This window comes from Bufo gargarizans, chromosome 3, assembly GCF_014858855.1.
Source record: "Bufo gargarizans isolate SCDJY-AF-19 chromosome 3, ASM1485885v1, whole genome shotgun sequence".
NCBI classification, from domain to species: Eukaryota; Metazoa; Chordata; class Amphibia; order Anura; family Bufonidae; genus Bufo; species Bufo gargarizans.
This window is the reverse complement of record NC_058082.1, coordinates 72,657,180-72,675,834: the sequence shown is the minus strand read 5'-3', so window position 1 is coordinate 72,675,834 and position 18,655 is coordinate 72,657,180. Positions and strand designations below refer to the sequence as shown.

Sequence of the window (18,655 nt, the reverse complement as noted above, 5' to 3'; positions counted from 1 at the left end):
GGGGCCACAAGGAGACATACTGTATGGGGGGCCACAAGGAGACATTATACTGTATGGGGGGCCACAAGGAGACATTATACTGTATGGGGGGGGGCACAAGGAGACATTATACTGTATGGGGGGGGCACAAGGAGACATTATACTGTATGGGGGGGGGCACAAGGAGACATTATACTGTATGGGGGGGCACAAGGAGACATTATACTGTATGGGGGGGGCACAAGGAGACATTATACTGTATGGGGGGGGGCACAAGGAGACATTATACTGTATGGGGGGGGCACAAGGAGACATTATACTGTATGGGGGCAGCCACAAGGAGACGTTATACTGTATGGGGGCAGCCGGGCAGCCACAAGGAGACGTTATACTGTATGGGAGCAGCCACAAGGAGGCGTTATACTGTATGGGAGCAGCCACAAGGAGGCGTTATACTGTATGGGGGCAGCCAGACAGCCACAAGGAGACATTATACTGTATGGGGGCAGCCAGGCAACCACAAGTAGACATTATACTGTATGGGGGCAGCCACAAGGAGGCGTTATACTGTATGGGGGCAGCCAGGCAGTCACAAGGAGACATTATACTGTATGGGGGCAGCCAGGCAACCACAAGTAGACATTATACTGTATGGGGGCAGCCACAAGGAGACATTATACTGTATGGGGGCAGCCACAAGGAGGCGTTATACTGTATGGGGGCAGCCAGGCAGCCACAAGGAGACGTTATACTGTATGGGGGCAGCCAGGCAACCACAAGGAGACATTATACTGTATGGGGGCAGCCAGGCAACCACAAGTAGACATTATACTGTATGGGGGCAGCCACAAGGAGACATTATACTGTATGGGGGCAGCCAGGCAGCCACAAGGAGACATTATACTGTATGGGGGCAGCCGGGCAGCCACAAGGAGACATTATACTGTATGGGGGCAGCCACAAGGAGACATTATACTGTATGGGGGCAGCCAGACAGCCACAAGGAGACATTATACTGTATGGGGGCAGCCACAAGGAGACATTATACTGTATGGGGGCAGCCACAAGGAGACATTATACTGTATGGGGGCAGCCACAAGGAGACATTATACTGTATGGGGGCAGCCACAAGGAGACATTATACTGTATGGGGGCAGCCACAAGGAGACATTATACTGTATGGGGGCAGCCACAAGGAGACATTATACTGTATGGGGGCAGCCACAAGGAGACATTATACTGTATGGGGGCAGCCACAAGGAGACATTATACTGTATGGGGGCAGCCACAAGGAGACGTTATACTGTATGGGGGCAGCCACAAGGAGACGTTAATTGTTATACTTTTATGTAATTTTTCACCATTTCGGGTATCTGTAACTAGTCAATTGACTTCTAGTAACAACAAAAACATTACAGGGTTATTTCTGTACCAGAACGAGTGGTTTATAGTAGGAATGTCCCGATACCAATTTTTTTTAGACCGAGTACCGATACTCTTATTTAAGTACTCACCGATACCAATTATAACAATTAAATAAATAACACATTTATTTTGTGACCACTGACCAACCAAAAGTCCAAAAACAGCCCCCAGCCTCTGATCAGCCCCTCATGTGCCTCCCAGCCTCTCCCTCTTATCTGCCCCCTCTGGTAACTCCACCCATCCCCCCCCCCCTAGTATTAATCATTGGTGGCAGTGGCCACAGAGTCCCCCCCCCCCCATCATTGTGGGCAGTGCGCCCCTCCCCAGTATTAATCATTGGTGGCAGTGGCCACAGGGTCCCCCTCCCATCACTAGTGGCAGTGGGCCCCCCTCCCTCCCCAGTATTAATCATTGGAGGCCACAGGGTCGTCCCCCCATCATTGGTGGCAGGCCCCCCCCCCCCACATCATTGGTGGCAGTGGGCAGTTCCGATCGGAGTCCCAGCAGTGTAATGCTGGGGCTCCGATCGGTTACCATGGTAGCCAGGACGCTACTGAAGCCCTGGCTGCCATGGTATGTTAGTGAGCAGCATTATACTCACGTGCGCTGTGGCCACCGGGCGCTCCTTCTTCTGTCTGTGCGGCGCATTGCTAATGCTTATAGCATTAGCAATGCGCCGCACAGACCTATGAGAAGAAGGAGCGCCCGGCGGCCACGGCGCACGTGAGTATAATGCTGCACATTGGGGCAATACTAAGGTTTTTTCCAACTTGCACGAAAATAGTGCAGGTTTAGTGGGTAGGGGGTGGAGCTTCACAGGGCAAGGCCTAATATGGGAGACATTTTTTGACCAAATTGCGCGACAATTCTGGAGTAAAATTCTTTCTTCTAGTAAGCCAACCAAGTCAGAGAAAAGGGTCTGTCCCTGCAGCACATGTATCATCCAGCCGGAGCCCCTGTGATAAATCTGGTGCAGGTCTAGACCGCCGGTCTAAGCTTATTCCATCTACAGGGTTAGTAAATCTGTGCCACAGATTCAGAAAACCTCCACGAATGTTTAATTGCTTCACATAACCACAATAGTTCATGGTTTTTGTTCTTCGCTCTTTATAACCTTACTGTTGTTTCAGCTAAACTATTGCCCACATTACTGCTTGCTCTGGGGTTTCTATGGGGACATCACATACTGCAGCTGTCTATTTTCCACATGGACTTTGACATGTGACCTCTGCTCTTTTGAATGGGTTCTGAGTAACAGGACAGGATTTCCTGATCTGTTGTTACCGTGGCAGCCCCTGGGCAAGCGGTAATGAAAAAATTGTTAATACAGTTTATATATTTAGGGGAGAACACAGAACATAGTGTATATAAGAAATTTTTAATATTTCAATATAAAATCTATTCCCTTACCTATAATATACAGAACCTCATTTAACTGTGGCTATGGCTGTGGTGGAAGGAACAGATTACTCATATTCCCGTTTGGTGGTTCTACTCTAGTGCTTGATTCAGAAATCACCAGTTTTAGGTCTCTGGTGATCCCTTCGAGTCATGCAAACACTGGTAGTTAGCAAGGACGTGTATGATTGGGAAGTGTTGTGGTTTCTTTGCTTTTACCCTTGGTAATTGAAGCTTTACTGATGAAAGCAACTTGATAATTGCTTTATTTTCAACAACATGCCATCATAAGGGTCCATTCACACGACTGTATTTCTGGGTCCGCATCCGTTCTGCTATTTTGCGGAATGGGTCTGGACCTTTTCATTTCAATGGGGCTGCGAAAAGACGTGGACACACTGTGTGCTGTCCACATCCGTAGTTCCGTTCTGCAGCCCCGCAAAAAAGATAGAACATGTTCTATTCAAGAATAGGCATTTCTATCTAAGGGCTGGCCGTCTGCAGTCCACAAAATGCGAAATACACACGGCCAGCACCCCATGTTTTGCGGATCCGCAATTTGTGGGCAGCAAAACACTTACAGTCGTGTGAGTGGACCCTAAAAGTGATTAAATGGATCTGGTGACTCTATAAATATCAGATATATGAGCTTAAAGTCAAGGCCCAGTTTACCAATCATAGCCTTTTGCCTCTAAACCTGTCCAAATAAGTTAAATTGTATATATACAATTTACAATATATGTGGGAACTACTTTTTTTTTTTTTTTTTTTTTTTTTTTTTTTTTAAAGCCTATAGTCATCTTTTGGAGGCAACTGTTTTTGCATTATGCTAAATTTAGGGCTAGAAATATATTTTTTCAATTGGTCTTTTAACAGTTTTACTTCTACAACATGCACCTTTGGTGCATTTGCAGGCTTAGCAGTGATGGCTAACCTCTGGCACTTCAGCTGTGGTGAAACTACGACTCTCAGCATGCTCCGTTCATTTCTATGGAGTTCTGAGAACAGCCAAGCAAGTGTACATCTTGGGAGTCGTAGTTTTACCACAGCTGGAGTGCCGGAGGTTAGCCATCACAGGACTAGAGCATCCATAGAGCTTTTCTGAAAGCTGGACCTGTAGCAGCCCTTATCTGTACCTAACAGCTCCTAAACACTCATGAGTGTTTATGAGCTTTCAGAAGCTCAGAGATCAATAGTCTGGAAGTAAAAACTGTTGAAAATGTTCCTGCAAAGGTGTTTAAGCTTGTAAAATAGCACTTTAGATGCCTGGCAGACTTCTCCCCACCTTCTGCTCGGCCTGACATGCAGCTATGTATAACGACGGCATGCACGGTTTAAAGGGAACTGGTTATTTTGATCATTGTACTGAATTAAATCATATCTACTCTTCTAAAAGGATATAGCTTTTAAAGGAATGTGTCTCTATATCTTGGAATATCCGTTCTCCTCAATTGCCCCAATGATGTAATCCCCTCCACTGTGCCTACTAACAAATCAGGCTGGATTCACGAGACTGTGAGCTGGCAGCAAGGACCCCAAATAATTTTCCGTATATTTCCATGTTCTAAACATTTGTAAATATGTTGGACTGTAGTTAAACATTTATATATATAAGCACATGGACTCCATAACTGAATGCTCATGGCTCTTGTTCTGCTCCAGCAGTGCATGTGGATTACCTAAACCACCCTTATTAAATAATCCCTTTCAATGATTTTAGATGGACATTTACATATACCATGCATGCTGTCCTTAGAAAACTGAACTGGATATTTCATGAACCAGTTTCTTCTTTGTAAGTCATCAGTCGCTGTGGTGCAGTTACTGGACTTTCACAGCCAGTGTGTATGCTTGTATTGTATATCTGTCTAAGGCCTCTTGCATACGAACGTGCCGTGTTTTGCGGATCCGCAAAACATGGATGTCGCTCGTGTGCCTTCGGAAATTTGTGTAACGGAACAGACTGCCCATTATAAAAATGCCTATTATTGTCTGCAAAACGGACAAGAATAGGACATGATCTATCATTTTTGCGGGGCCATGGAATGGAGCAACGGATGCGGACAATTTGCAGCCCCATTAAAGTGAATGGGTCCGCAACCGAGCCGCAAAAAATGCGGCTTCGATGCTGAACCAAACCATGGTCGTGTGCAAGAGGCCTACGGGTTCACATGAGCATATTAAGGCTCTGTGCAGGTGCCAAGAGAGGAATCGGATCAGTTCCTGTTATGAGGTAAGCCTTTTAGGGTGGTTACAGTTTGTTTTTGTTTTTGTTTTTTGTTTTTACTATTTTTGCAATTTTTTCACAGTGTTTATGCTGCATTTATTTTAATGTGGCCAGATACAGTCCTGTTTAAAAGTTTAAGACCACTTGAAAAATGGCAAAAAATCATATTTTACATTGTTGTATCTTAAAGGGTTTCTACCACCAGATTTTCACCTATTTAGCTGTCTGACACTAGCGATCTGCTAGTGTCTGCTGTATTTAACCATGTTCATGTATTACCTTTGTATGGAACGGTTAAGCTTAAAAACGTAGTTTTATTGATATGCAAATGAGCCTCTAGGTGCTATGGGGGCGTCTTTTCAGCACCTAGAGGCTCTGTCTACTCAAAATTTCTGCCGCCCATCTCGTCCCTCCAGCCAAAACATTTTTTGAGCATTCAATTAATTGAAAATAATGATTAAACTGAAACAGGCTGTTTTTGAGCTGATCCAAATTTTAGGACCACATGCCTTTAAAAGGCCAAATCTGTGCAAAGATGTGGATTCATTGTCATTTTCTGTCAGGTAGTCACACGTTGTTATGGCAAAGGCAAAAAAACTCTCTTTTTGAACGTGGTCGGGTTGTTGAACTGCATAAGCAGGGTCTCTCACAGCGCGCCATCGCTGCTGAGGTGGGACGCAGTAAGACAGTCATTTGGAATTTCTTAAATTATCCTGACGGTTATGGAACAAAAATGTCAAGTGGAAGACCCCAAAAATTTCATCAGCACTGAGCCGGAGGATCCAATTGGCTGTCCGTCAAGACACTGGACGATCCTCGACCCAAATTAAGGCCCTTACTGGTGCTGACTGCAGCCCCATAACCATCAGACGGCATTTGAGACTGAAGGGCTTCAAAAACAAAAAACGTCTTTAAAGACCTCGTCTCCTTGAACGCCACAGAACTGCTCGTTTTGGACTTTGCAAGAAAGCACCAAACATGGGACATTCAAAGGTGGAAGAAAGTTTTATTCTCTGATAAGAAAAAACCTGATGGTTTTCAACGTTACTGGCATGACAAGCAGATCCCACCTGAGATGTTTTCTACGCGCCACAGTGGAGGGGGCGCCATAGTGGTCTGGGGTGCTTTTTCCTTTAGTGGAACAATGGAGCTTCAGGAAGTGCAGGGGCATCAAACGGCCGCTGGCTATGTCCAGATGTTGCAGAGAGCATTTCTCATGACTGAGGGCCCTCGTCTGTGTGGTAACGACTGAGTTTTTCAACAGGACAACGCTACAGTACACAATGCCCGCAGGACAAGGGACTTCTTCCAGGAGAATAACATCACTCCTTTGGTCCTTCCTGCGTGTTCCACTGATCTAAATACAATTGAGAACCTTTGGGGATGGATGGCAAGGGAAGTTTACAAAAATGGACAACAGTTCCAGACAGTAGATGGCCTTCGTGTGGCCGTCTTCACCACTTGGAGAAATGTTCCCACTCACCTCATGGAAACGCTTGCATCAAGCATGCCGAAACAAATTTTTGAAGTGATAAACAATAACGGCGGAGCTACTCATTACTGAGTTCATGTTTGGAAGTTGGATTTCTGTTTTGGGGGGGGGGTTTAAGGTTTTTTTGGAGGTGTGGTCCTAAACTTTTGATCAGATCAAAAACAGCCTGTTTCAGTTTATTCGTTGTTTTTATTAAATTGAATGCTCAAAAAATGTTTTGTCTCACTCCCATTTCTTCTTGTTGCATGTTGAAGCTCTACTTGGAACCTTGTTAAGATCCAGCCATGCTAAATATGATTTTTTTGCCGTTTTATCAAGTGGTCTTAAACTTTTGATCAGGACTGTATTACTTTAAGTCTATATAAAATGCGTTTTTTCAGTATTATAATTTTTTTTTTCTTTTTACAAAGCACAACACACTGTCGGAATGATTTTTTTTTTGCGTTTTTTTTTTCTGTGTCATCAGAAAATGACCTATTGTTTAAATCACACTTTTATGTTTAACATATTTTAAAGAATTTTTGATGGTTATTTTTATCCATATCACTATCTATATTTTAACAAAAACTATAAAATCCTGCCGTTTTCGCACTGGCCACTAAGCCTAATAATAGGCTCCATATCCTGTTCTGTACAGATCATCGTACTGCAGTTATCTTCTTATCTGTCATTCTAATCATGCCTATAATAATATCACCTCTATGTATAGATAAGAGAATAATAAAGGATAAGCAGCACTACAGACTCCAACAATTGGGAAAAGTATCTACCATTAATGGGAAAGGTGGTGCTCGCGGGTAGAGATCCTGGCTTGGGATCCCGACATGTACCAACAATATGTAGAAATCCGCAGCACTCTTCCGTTTGTAAAAAATCCTGTCTTTTTATTTAAATCAGCAGCATATGGACAGCGACGTTTCGACCATCTCTGGTCTTTATCAAGCAGTGCTTGATAAAGACCAGAGATGGTCGAAACGTCGCTGTCAATATGCTGCTGATTTAAATAAAAAGACTGGATTTTTCACAAACAGAAGAGTGCTGCGGATTTCTACATATTGTATGTACAAATAAGACTACTTTCACATCCGCGCTTTTGCTGTCTGGTTTTGAGATCCGGCATGGGATCTGAAAACCACATTAAAATGTTTCCATTATAATAATACAACCAGCTGCATCCGTTCAGAATGGATCCGGTTGTATTGTATCAAAAATGAAAAAAACTGATCCAGCTCTAAAACCATTGTAAGTCAATGGGCGCCAGATCTGTTCTTTTTGTGTCAGAATTTTTTTTAAAAAAATAGCTTCTTCAGTTTCCCATGCCACACACACACAAACGCTGCTTGCGGTATGGGAACGCAACAAACCGGAACGGAATGCATTCTGGTGCACTCTGTTCCGGTTTGTTCAATTTTGTCCCCATTGACAGTTTTGTGTGCGGCTTTGAGACCCTGTTCCGGATTTCAAAACTAGACCGCACAACGCACATGTGAAAGTAGTCTAAGACAGGATCCTCAATTCACAATAGGTGATTGTCAAAGCTTATTTATTCGTTCCTTGTACAATGACCTCCGCACAGGTCACAGAGCATGTCTAAAAAAACTCTCCCATAGAAGTCATTGAGGTCCACTCCTGACCATAGTGTCTATGGACCATGTGGCTGCAGTAAAGCAATTATCTCAATGCCTTCTAAATGCTGTTAGGGAGAGTTCTCCTGATCCGTCAGAAGAACAGGGGGAAAAAAACAGGATCCTATAAAATAATGGACCCTATGCATCAGTTATGCACATTTGGCATCTGTTTGAGCAATTTCCTTCTGAGATCCGTTTTTTTAGATGGAAAAAAAAGTCCTGCTTTCTTTTTTTCCATCTAAAAAAATGGATCGCTGACAGGTCAGAAGAACGGGAAAATGATAGGGATTTTAACTCTTCCTAAAGAATGGCTCAGGAAAGATGGCTACCCCTATAATCATGTTCTGTAAATAATAAAATCTGCAATCAGAATAGGAGAACAGATTAGATAAAAAAGGAGATGTATCGCTATCTGGTTTTAACTGGCAGATAAAATTTTGGGTTACACATTTCCTTTAAATGTATATGCCTTATGCTCCTTGCTGTATAGGACACTGATATATGGTTGCTGTAATATTAGGGCGATCTGTCACAAAGACCGGGATCGTCGAACGGTGTGTTGTCTTCCTGGCACTGGAGTTCGACACATCGCGGCTTGGGTTGACAGATTACTGGGAGGGGCTGGAGAAGATCCAGCGGTCATGGTCCATATCGGAACCAATGACAAAGTTAGAGGTAGGTGGAGCGTCCTTAAAAATGATTTTGTGGATTTAGGCAAAAGGTAGTGTTTTCTGAAATAGTACCTGTACCACGAGCCACACAAGAAAGGCAGCTTGAGATTAGGGAGGTTAACAAGTGGCTCAAGAACTGGTGTAGGAAGGAGGGGTTTGGTTCCTGGAGAACTGGACTTCTCTGTCGGCTACAGGCTCTATCGTAGGGACGGGCTGCACCTCAATGGGGAAGGGGCGGCTGTGTTGGGGGAGAAGATGGCTAGAAGGTTGGAGGAGTGTTTAAACAAGGGACTGGGGGGGGGAGGGTCATTATGTTATAGGATGGGAAGATAGTGCAGATAGAGACCTGGGGCAAGGTAATGGGACTGGGGGAGGAATGGAAGAATGGACTAGAACAGTTCATAAGGAAAGGTGTAGGGTAAAAAATATACAAAAACCTCTCAATTGTATGTATACTAATGCCAAAAGCCTGACTAATAAAACTGGTGAACTGGAATTTGTGATATGTGAGGAGGAATATGACATAGTGGGAATAACTGAGACATGGCTGGATGATAGTTATGACTGGGCGGTTAACATACAGGGTGACGTCTGTTTAGAAAGCATCGCCAAAACCAGAGAGGGGGAGGGGTCTGCCTTTATGTAAAGTCCTGTCTGAAGCCCACAGTCCGAGAAGATAAAAGGTAGGGACATGAACATGTGGAGTCACTGTGGGTAGAAATACATGGAGGCAAAAACAATAACAAATTACTAATAGGAGTTTATTATAAACCACCTAATATACCAGAGTCCACAGAAAATCTACTACTAAACGCAATACACAAGGCGGCAGATCATTATGAGGTCGTTATTATGGGGGACTTCAACTACCCAGTTATAGACTGGGAAATGGAAACCTGGATATCTCATAAAGGAAACAGGTTCTTGGCAATAACCAAAGACAATTACCTCTCCCAACTAGTTCAGGACCAGTGATGGCCAGTTCGACGTGTTCCCCCACGAACACATGCAACACATGCCATCTTAACTCACAAGTCCGGCAATGCACAGGTAAGTCCGTGCCTGTGCACGAGCCGTTCTGAAACAAATGCGGTCACCGGGAGTAGGCAGTTCCGAGAACAGCCGCTGGGGGCCTTCATCGGGCTGTTCTCGTAACTGCCTCCTCCCGGAGACCGAATTTGTTTCAGACCGGCTCCCGACACAGGTAAGGATTTACCTGCGCATCGCCGGACTTGTGAGTTAAGATGGCAGCTCGCATGTGAACACGGCGAACTGGCCATTACTGTTCAGGACCCGACTAGAGGGACGGCCATACTAGACTTAGTTTTAAACAATAGACCTGACAGAACAACAGATGTGCAGGTCGGGGGACACCTGGAAAATAGTGACCATAAAGTAATAATCTTCCAATTCTCATTCAAAAGAGCGTTTCTTCAGGGAGGAACAAAAATACCAAATTTCAAAAAAGCTAAATTTAGCCAACTAAGAGTCCTCAAAAATTAAATACAGCCACAAAATGGGATATTTTTAAAAGCATCCTAAAATCTAATTGTCAGAGGTACATACCTTATGGGAATAAAAGGTTAACCCCTTCCCAACCAGCGCCGTAATAGTACGGCACAGCAGTATGTGACTTGTCACCCAGCGCTGTACTATTACGGCGTGCTGATTGGGCGGGTTCAGGAGCTGCGCCCACCCGATCAGCGGCAGGGTTCTGGCATTCACTGATAGCGGGACCCCTGCTCTATGCACTGGCATCGGTAAAAACACAGATGGCAGCGCATTAACCCTTGATGTACCGCGGTCAGCGCTGACCGCGGCACGTATGATGTGTGCAGAGGCAGAGAACTTCCATCGTGTTCCCGCGCTGCTGTGACGGTGACCTGATGGTAGGGAAGGCAGGCCTGATGCCTTTCTTACGCATCGTGACTGACTTCCGTGACAGCCTGTCAGATCCAGCCCCCTGGATCTCACAAGCAGGAAGACTGTAAGTGTATTACACTGGTAATAGACTTACAGCCAATGCATTACAATACAGAAGTATTGTGATGCATTGTAAAGGGCATCAGACCCTCAAAAGTTGAAGTCCCAGAATGGGACAAAAAATAAAGTAAAAAAAAATAAGTTTTGAAAAAATTAAAAAAGTTTCAAGTAAAAAAAAACACGTCTTTTTCCCAAAATAAAAAAAATATATATATATATATTTTATTTTTTTAAATGGGGAAAAAAGAAAAGTAGACATATTATATATCGCCGCGTCCGTATCGACCGGCTCTATAAAAATATCACATGACCTAACCCTTCAGGTGAACACCGTCAAAAAAATAAAATAACTGCTGAAAAATTATTTTTTTTCGTTACCTTACATCACTAAAAGTGCAACACCAAGGAATGAAAAAGGTGTATGGCCCCAAAATAGTAACAATTTAACTGTCACATAGTCCTGCCAAAAATTAGCCCCCTACCTAAGACAATTGCCCCCAAAAAAATAAATTAAAACTATGGTTCTCAGACTATTGAGACCCTAAAACTTGTTTTTTTTTAGACATATTAGGTATTGCCGCGTCCGTGACAACCTGCTCTATAAAATTATCACATGACCTAACCCCTCACGTGAACACCGTAAAAAATATGACATAAAAACGGTGTAAAAAAAATGCCTATTTTTTGTCACCTTACATCGCAAAAAGTGATCAAAAAGTCATATTCCCCCCCAATCAAACAGTCATCTCATCCCGCAAAAATTAGCTCCTACCTAAGACAATCGCCCATAAAAAATTATATATATGGCTCTTAGAATATGGACACACTAAAACAAGATTTTTTTTTGTTTCAAAAATGCTGTTATTGTGTAAAACTTAAATAAATAAAAAGTAGATTACATATTAGGTATCGCCACGTGCTTAAGAATCTGCCGTATAAAAAAATCACATGACCTAACCCCTCAGGTGAACACCGTAAAAATAAAAAAAAACTGTGTGAAAAAAGCCATTTTTTGTCACCTTACATCACAAAAAGTGTAATACTAAGCGATCAAAATGTCATATGCAACCTAAAATAGTACCAATCAGTCATCTCATACTGAAAAAAATGAGGCTCTACAATAAGACTATGGAGACACTAAAAAAAAATCTTTTTTTTTTTCCAAAAATGTGATATTGTCGCGTCAGTAACAACTTGCTCTATAAAAATACCACCTGATCTAACCTGTCAGATGAACACTGTAAATAACACAAAAAAAGTGCCAAAACAGCTATTTTTTGTTACCTTGCCTCACAAAAAGTGTAATATAGAGCAACCAAAAATTATATGTACCCTAAAATAGTACCAACAAAATTGCCACCTTATCCCTTAGTTTCCAAAATTGTGTCATTTTTGGGGAGTTTCTACTCTATGGGTGCATCAGGGGGTCTTCAAATGTGACACGGCAGCTTAAAATTATCCTAGCGAAATCTGCCTTCCAAAAACCATATGGCGTTCCTTTCCTTCTGCGTCCTGCCGTGTTCCCATACAGCAGTTTACGACCACATATAGGGGGTTTCTGTAAACTACAGAATCGGGGCAATAAATATTGTGTTTAGCTGTTAACCCTTGCTTTGTTAGCGAAAAAAAAATATTAAAAAGGAAAATCTGCCAAAATAGTGAAATTCTGAAATTTCATCTCCATTTTCCATTAATTCTTGTGGAACACCTAAAGGATTAACAAAGTTTATAAAATCAGTTTTGAATACCTTTAGGGGTGTAGTTTCTAAAATGGGGTCATTTTCGGGTACTTTCTATTATGTAAGCCTCACAAAGTGACTTCAGACCTAAACTGGTCCTTAAAGGGATTCTGTCACCTGGATTTTAGTGACAGAGCTTTTTACATCATCACATGTCTGCTCGTTTTGTATTAAAATATACTAGTATTACTACCCTAAGTGTTGTCCTTTGTCTAGAAAATCGCTTTTATTAATATGGTAATTACCTGAGTAAGGAGCCCAAGGGGCTGTCCCTCCGGCTGTTGGAGCCCAGACGCGCCCCTTCTCCTGGAGCCCAGCACCGCCCCCCTGCTAATTTATTCACTCCTCATTGCCGGCTGGCACGTGTGCAGTGCGTCCTGTGAGGCCGATTCCAGGCGCTGACATGTGTATCCACGGCGCATGCGCAAGCTTATGGCTCAGCGAACGCATTCTGTGGATACACGTCAGTGCCTGGAATCGGCCTCACAGGACGCACTGCACATGCGTCAGCCGGCAATGAGGAGTGAATAAATTAGCAGTGGGGCGGTGCTGGGCTCCAGCAGAAGGCGCGTGTCTGTGCTCCAACGGCCGAAGGGACAGCCCCTTGGGCTCCTTACTCAGGTAATTACCATATTAATAAAAGCGAATTTTCTAGACAAAGGACAACACTTAAGGCTGGTGGGCATTGCGGGAAAAGATGCGGGTGCATTGCGGGAACATGCACGATTTTTCCGCGCGAGTGCAAAACATTGCAATTTGTTTTGCACGCGCGTGAGAAAACTCGGCATGTTTGGTACCCAGACCCGGACTGCTTCACAGAAGTTCGGGTTTGGGTTAGGTGTTGTGTGCAGTCGTGGCCAAAAGTTTTGAAAATTACATAAATATTGGAAATTGGAAAAGTTGCTGCTTAAGTTTTTACAATAGCAATTTGCATATACTCCAGAATGTTATGAAGAGTGATCAGATGAATTGCATAGTCCTTCTTTGCCATGAAAATTAACTTAATCCCCAAAAAAACTTTCCACTGCATTTCATTGCTGTCATTAAAGGACCTGCTGAAATCATTTCAGTAATCGCCTTGTTAACTCAGGTGAGAATGTTGACGAGCACAAGGCTGGAGATCATTATGTCAGGCTGATTGGGTTAAGTTAAAATGGCAGACTTGACCTGTTAAAGGGAGGGTGATGCTTGAAATCATTGTTCTTCCATTGTTAACCATGGTGACCTGCAAATAAACGCGTGCAGCCATCATTGCGTTGCATAAAAATGGCTTCACAGGCAAGGATATTGTGGCTACTAAGATTGCACCTCAATCAACAATTTATAGGATCATCAAGAACTTCAAGGAAAGAGGTTCAATTCTTGTTAAGAAGGCTTCAGGGCGTCCAAGAAAGTCCAGCAAAGCGCCAGGATCGTCTCCTAAAGAGGATTCAGCTGCGGGATCGGAGTGCCACCAGTGCAGAGCTTGCTCAGGAATGGCAGCAGGCAGGTGTGAGCGCATCTGCACGCACAGTGAGGCGAAGACTTTTGAAAGATGGCCTGGTGTCAAGAAGGGCAGCAAAGAAGCCACTTCTCTCCAAAAAAAACATCAGGGACAGATTGATATTCTGCAGAAAATATGGTGAATGGACTGCAAAGTCATATTCTCCGATGAAGCCTCTTTCCGATTGTTTGGGGCATCAGGAAAAAGGCTTGTCCGGAGAACAAAAGGTGAGCGCTACCATCAGTCCTGTGTCATGCCAACAGTAAAGCATCCTGAGACCATTCATGTGTGGGGTTGCTTCTCATCCAAGGGAGTGGGCTCACTCACAATTTTGCCCAAAAACACAGCCATGAATAAAGAATGGTACCAAAACACCCTCCAACAGCAACTTCTTCCAACAATCCAACAACAGTTTGGTGAAGAACAATGCATTTTCCAGCACGATGGAGCACCGTGCCATAAGGCAAAAATGATAACGAAGTGGCTCGGGGACCAAAACGTTGACATTTTGGGTCCATGGCCTGGAAACTCCCCAGATCTTAATCCCATTGAGAACTTGTGGTCAACCCTCAAGAATCGGGTGGACAAACAAAAACCCACTAATTCTGACAAACTCCAAGAAGTGATTATGAAAGAATGGGTTGCTATCAGTCAGGAATTGGCCCAGAAGTTGCTTGAGAGCATGCCCAGTCGAATTGCAGAGGTCCTGAAAAAGAAGGGCCAACACTGCAAATACTGACTCTTTGCATAAATGTCATGTAATTGTCGATAAAAGCCTTTGAAACGTATGAAGTGCGTGTAATTATATTTCACTACATCACAGAAACAACTGAAACAAAGATCTAAAAGCAGTTTGGCAGCAAACTTTGTGAAAACTAATATTTGTGTCATTCTCAAAACTTTCGGCCACGACTGTAGATTGTATTATTTTCCCTTATAACATGGTTATAAGGGAAAATTATAGCATTCTTAATACAGAATGCGAAGTAACTCCCTATAATCCACTTGTTCGCGCAGCCTGGCTTCTCTTCTGTCTTCATCTGTGAGGAAAAGGACCTGTGGTGACATCACTGCCATGGTGATGGATCATGTGACGGACGATTTGATGAGCGCAGTGACGTCACCACAGGTCCTTTTCCTACTGCACAGCAAATATGAAGAAAGAAGAGAAGCTGAGCTGCGCGAACAAGTGGATTAAGGTGAGTTAAATTATTATTATTATTTTTTTAACCCCTCCAGCCCTATTGTACTATGCATTCTGTATTAAGAATGCTATTATTTTCCTTTATAACCATGTTATAATGGAAAATAATAATGATCGGGTTTCCATCCCAATCATCTCCTAGCAACCGTGCGTGAAAATCGCACCGCATCCGCACTTGCTCGCGGATGCTTGCGATTTTCACGCAGCCCCATTCACTTCTATGGGGCCTGTGTTGCGTGGAAAACGCACAATATAGAGCATGCTGCGATTTTCACGCAACTTAGAAGTGATGCGTAAAAATCACCCCTCATCTGCACAGCCCCATTGAAGGGAATGGGTCCGGATTTAGTGCTGGTGCAATGCGTTGACCTCACGCATCGCACCCGCGCGTAAATCTTGCCCGTGTGAAAGAGGCCTTAGGGTAGTAATACTAGTGTATTTTAATAGAAAACGAGCAGACTGATGTGATGATGTTAAAAGCTCTGTCACTAAAATCCAGGTGACAGAATCCCTTTAAAAATTGGATTTTTAGGAAATTTTCAGAAAAATTTCAAGATTTGCTTCTAAACTTATAAGCCTTTTAACGTCCCTAAAAAATAAAATGGCATTCACAATTAGTTTTTTTAAAATAAATGTTACCACTGTCATGAAGTACAATATGTGACGAAAAAAAATCTCAGAATGGCCTGGATAAGTAAAAGCGTTTTTTAAATTTAATACTACATAAAGTGACATGTCGGATTTGCAAAAAAATGGCCTGGGCAGGAAGGTGAAAACTGGACCGGGGTTGAATGGGTTAAGGAACAAGAAAAAAAAACAATGTGGATAAATAGAACTCGAAAAAAAGAAAGCATTTAAATCACTAAAACAGGAGGGCAGCAAGGAAGCACTGAAAAACTCTAAGGAAAAAAATTGAACGTGTAAAAAAACAAATAATAGGAGCCAAACTAGAGGCCGAGAGATTAACTGCCGAAGAGAGCAAAACGAATCCTAAAATGTTCTTCAAATATATAAATGGTAAAAAGTTTAAATCTGAAGGTGTCATGGCTACAGTTTAGATATGAAGACTGCTGTGAGCGGTGCCAGGTGTATTGGGTGTCACTGTTTTCACAGGGACACTGTTATGATGGGGATCTGTGGATGACACATATATAGCATAAGATGCTATATATGTGTCATCCACAGATCCCCACCATAACAGTGTCATCCACAGATCCCCCATAAGTGTCATCCACAGATCCCCCATAAGTGTCGTCCACAGATCCCCCATAACAGTGTCATCCACAGATCCCATAACAGTGTCATCCACAGATCCCCCCCATAAGCCTCATCCACAGATGCCCCCATAACAGTGTGTCATCCACAGATGCCCCCATAACAGTGTGTCATCCACAGATGCCCCCATAACAGTGTGTCATCCACAGATGCCCCCATAACAGTGTGTCATCCACAGATGCCCCCATAACAGTGTGTCATCCACAGATGCCCCCATAACAGTGTGTCATCCACAGATGCCCCCATAAGTGTGTCATCCACAGATGCCCCCATAACAGTGTGTCATCCACAGATGCCCTGCCCCCATAACAGTGTGTCATCCACAGATGCCCCCATAACAGTGTGTCATCCACAGATGCCCCCATAACAGTGTGTCATCCACAGATGCCCCCATAACAGTGTGTCATCCACAGATGCCCCCATAACAGTGTGTCATCCACAGATGCCCCCATAACAGTGTGTCATCCACAGATGCCCCCATAACAGTGTGTCATCCACAGATGCCCCCATAACAGTGTGTCATCCACAGATGCCCCCATAACATTGCGTCATCCACAGATGCCCCCATTGTAAACCTGAAGAGTTCCCTTAATTCAATAATTTTTTTGTCAGAATTTGCTTAGATGCATTTGGATCAGTCGGGTCAGTTTTCAGAACAGGTTATCATTCCACATTTTGTTTTATTTTGTATAGTAGATTATATGAATGTAGCCAAAATGAGGAGGTTGTTAGTAAGAGGATGTGCCGTTTTTTATATGTAAATGTAACACTTGTTTATTATTGTTTATATTGTATAAATAAATACAAATTTTACAAGTTTGATACTAGCACATCTAGTAATACTAAGATAAGTAATACTATTATAAGCAGTAAATGTGCTAGTTGTGTCTTAGTTTTACGCGTGCTGCTATGTAAATGTACTATTTAATAATGCCCCCTCCCCCAGAGATCTAGGATTTAAATTTCACCTACTGATATGTAAAGTATATATACAGCAGGGCGAATTTGATTTAAATCAAACTGATTTAAATCACGATTTAAATCACGATTTAAATCACTAGTCAGTAAGGCTTGATTTAAATCTTAGTTTTCTACATAAAGACTAATTCTTGCTGGTATAACTTATAATATGCAAGTAGATGAAGATTTTTAGAATAACACTTTTCATATTAGTTTGATTAGGTTGATTGCATTCATAGGTTTGTAGAAGTTAGGATTAAGGTATTGTTCTCAACTCTGTTCATGTCATAACATTTTTGCTGTGAAGAAGAGGCATGTGATCTCTGCTGAGTCAAATTCAGTTTTGAGAACTGCAAAAGTAAACCAAGCATCCGTGATAATATCTTGTAGGCAGAGAAACTGCCCAATAATCTTACAAAGACCTCTGGAAGAGCATGACATTGTGAATGGATTAATGGAATTTATTTACCCAAAAAATTAAACATATACATATTCTACATAATTAAAAAACAAATCTTTATTTCATGATGGAATAACCTTTGGATGGTAATATTTTTTTCCGCAAAAAGCATTTTATATAAAAAAAAATCTCCTATATATATTTTTTTTTAAATCATTGATTTTTTTCCACCCTGATATACAGTATATATGTTGTTGCAATTTTTTAGGCCATTCTTTAACAGTGTATTTCTTTATGTATTTAATTTAGGACTCGTTTGCATGAAGTCCAGTACGTCGGTGGTGGAACTGGTCATGTTGCTTTGCTCTCAGGTAATTTGTGTACCTATTGCTTGCCCACAGATTGAGAATGTTACTATTTGAATCATTTCCCATTCATTTAATTATTGAAATATTTTAATGTGACATTTTTACAAGTCAGAGGATTACCCTAATGAACTTGGCAAATGTATACAAAAAAAATATACGTTAAACGGGAGCCTCAGACTGATGCCATACAGTGGCATCTATTCCCGACAGAGTTCCATTGTAAAAAAAAAAAAAAAAAGTATACTTTTTTTACCGGACTGTGCAGGATCCAAGAACGTGGTGTGATGCGTTTTTGTATCTTTTTTTTTTTTCTAATGTATAATTCAAACTGAGGCATAAAATGTGATGTGAACCCACCCATAAAGGTCTGATGAGAGGTTCCCATAAAGCTTTATTTGCATGACCATGTTACAGCTCAGTGTG

The 18,655-nt window shown here is 42.3% G+C and overlaps 1 protein-coding gene across 11 annotated transcripts in view; it reads left to right on the top strand.

The window, feature by feature from the left end:
- Nucleotides 1-18,655, top strand: part of NBEA (neurobeachin) — a 580,876-nt gene that overhangs the window by 297,297 nt on the left and 264,924 nt on the right. For all 11 annotated transcript variants that reach the window (XM_044287233.1, XM_044287230.1, XM_044287232.1 and 8 more), the window contains one exon: nucleotides 18,174-18,235. In XM_044287233.1, coding sequence (XP_044143168.1) covers nucleotides 18,174-18,235 — 62 coding nt within the window. The remainder of the gene's footprint in view (nucleotides 1-18,173; nucleotides 18,236-18,655) is intronic.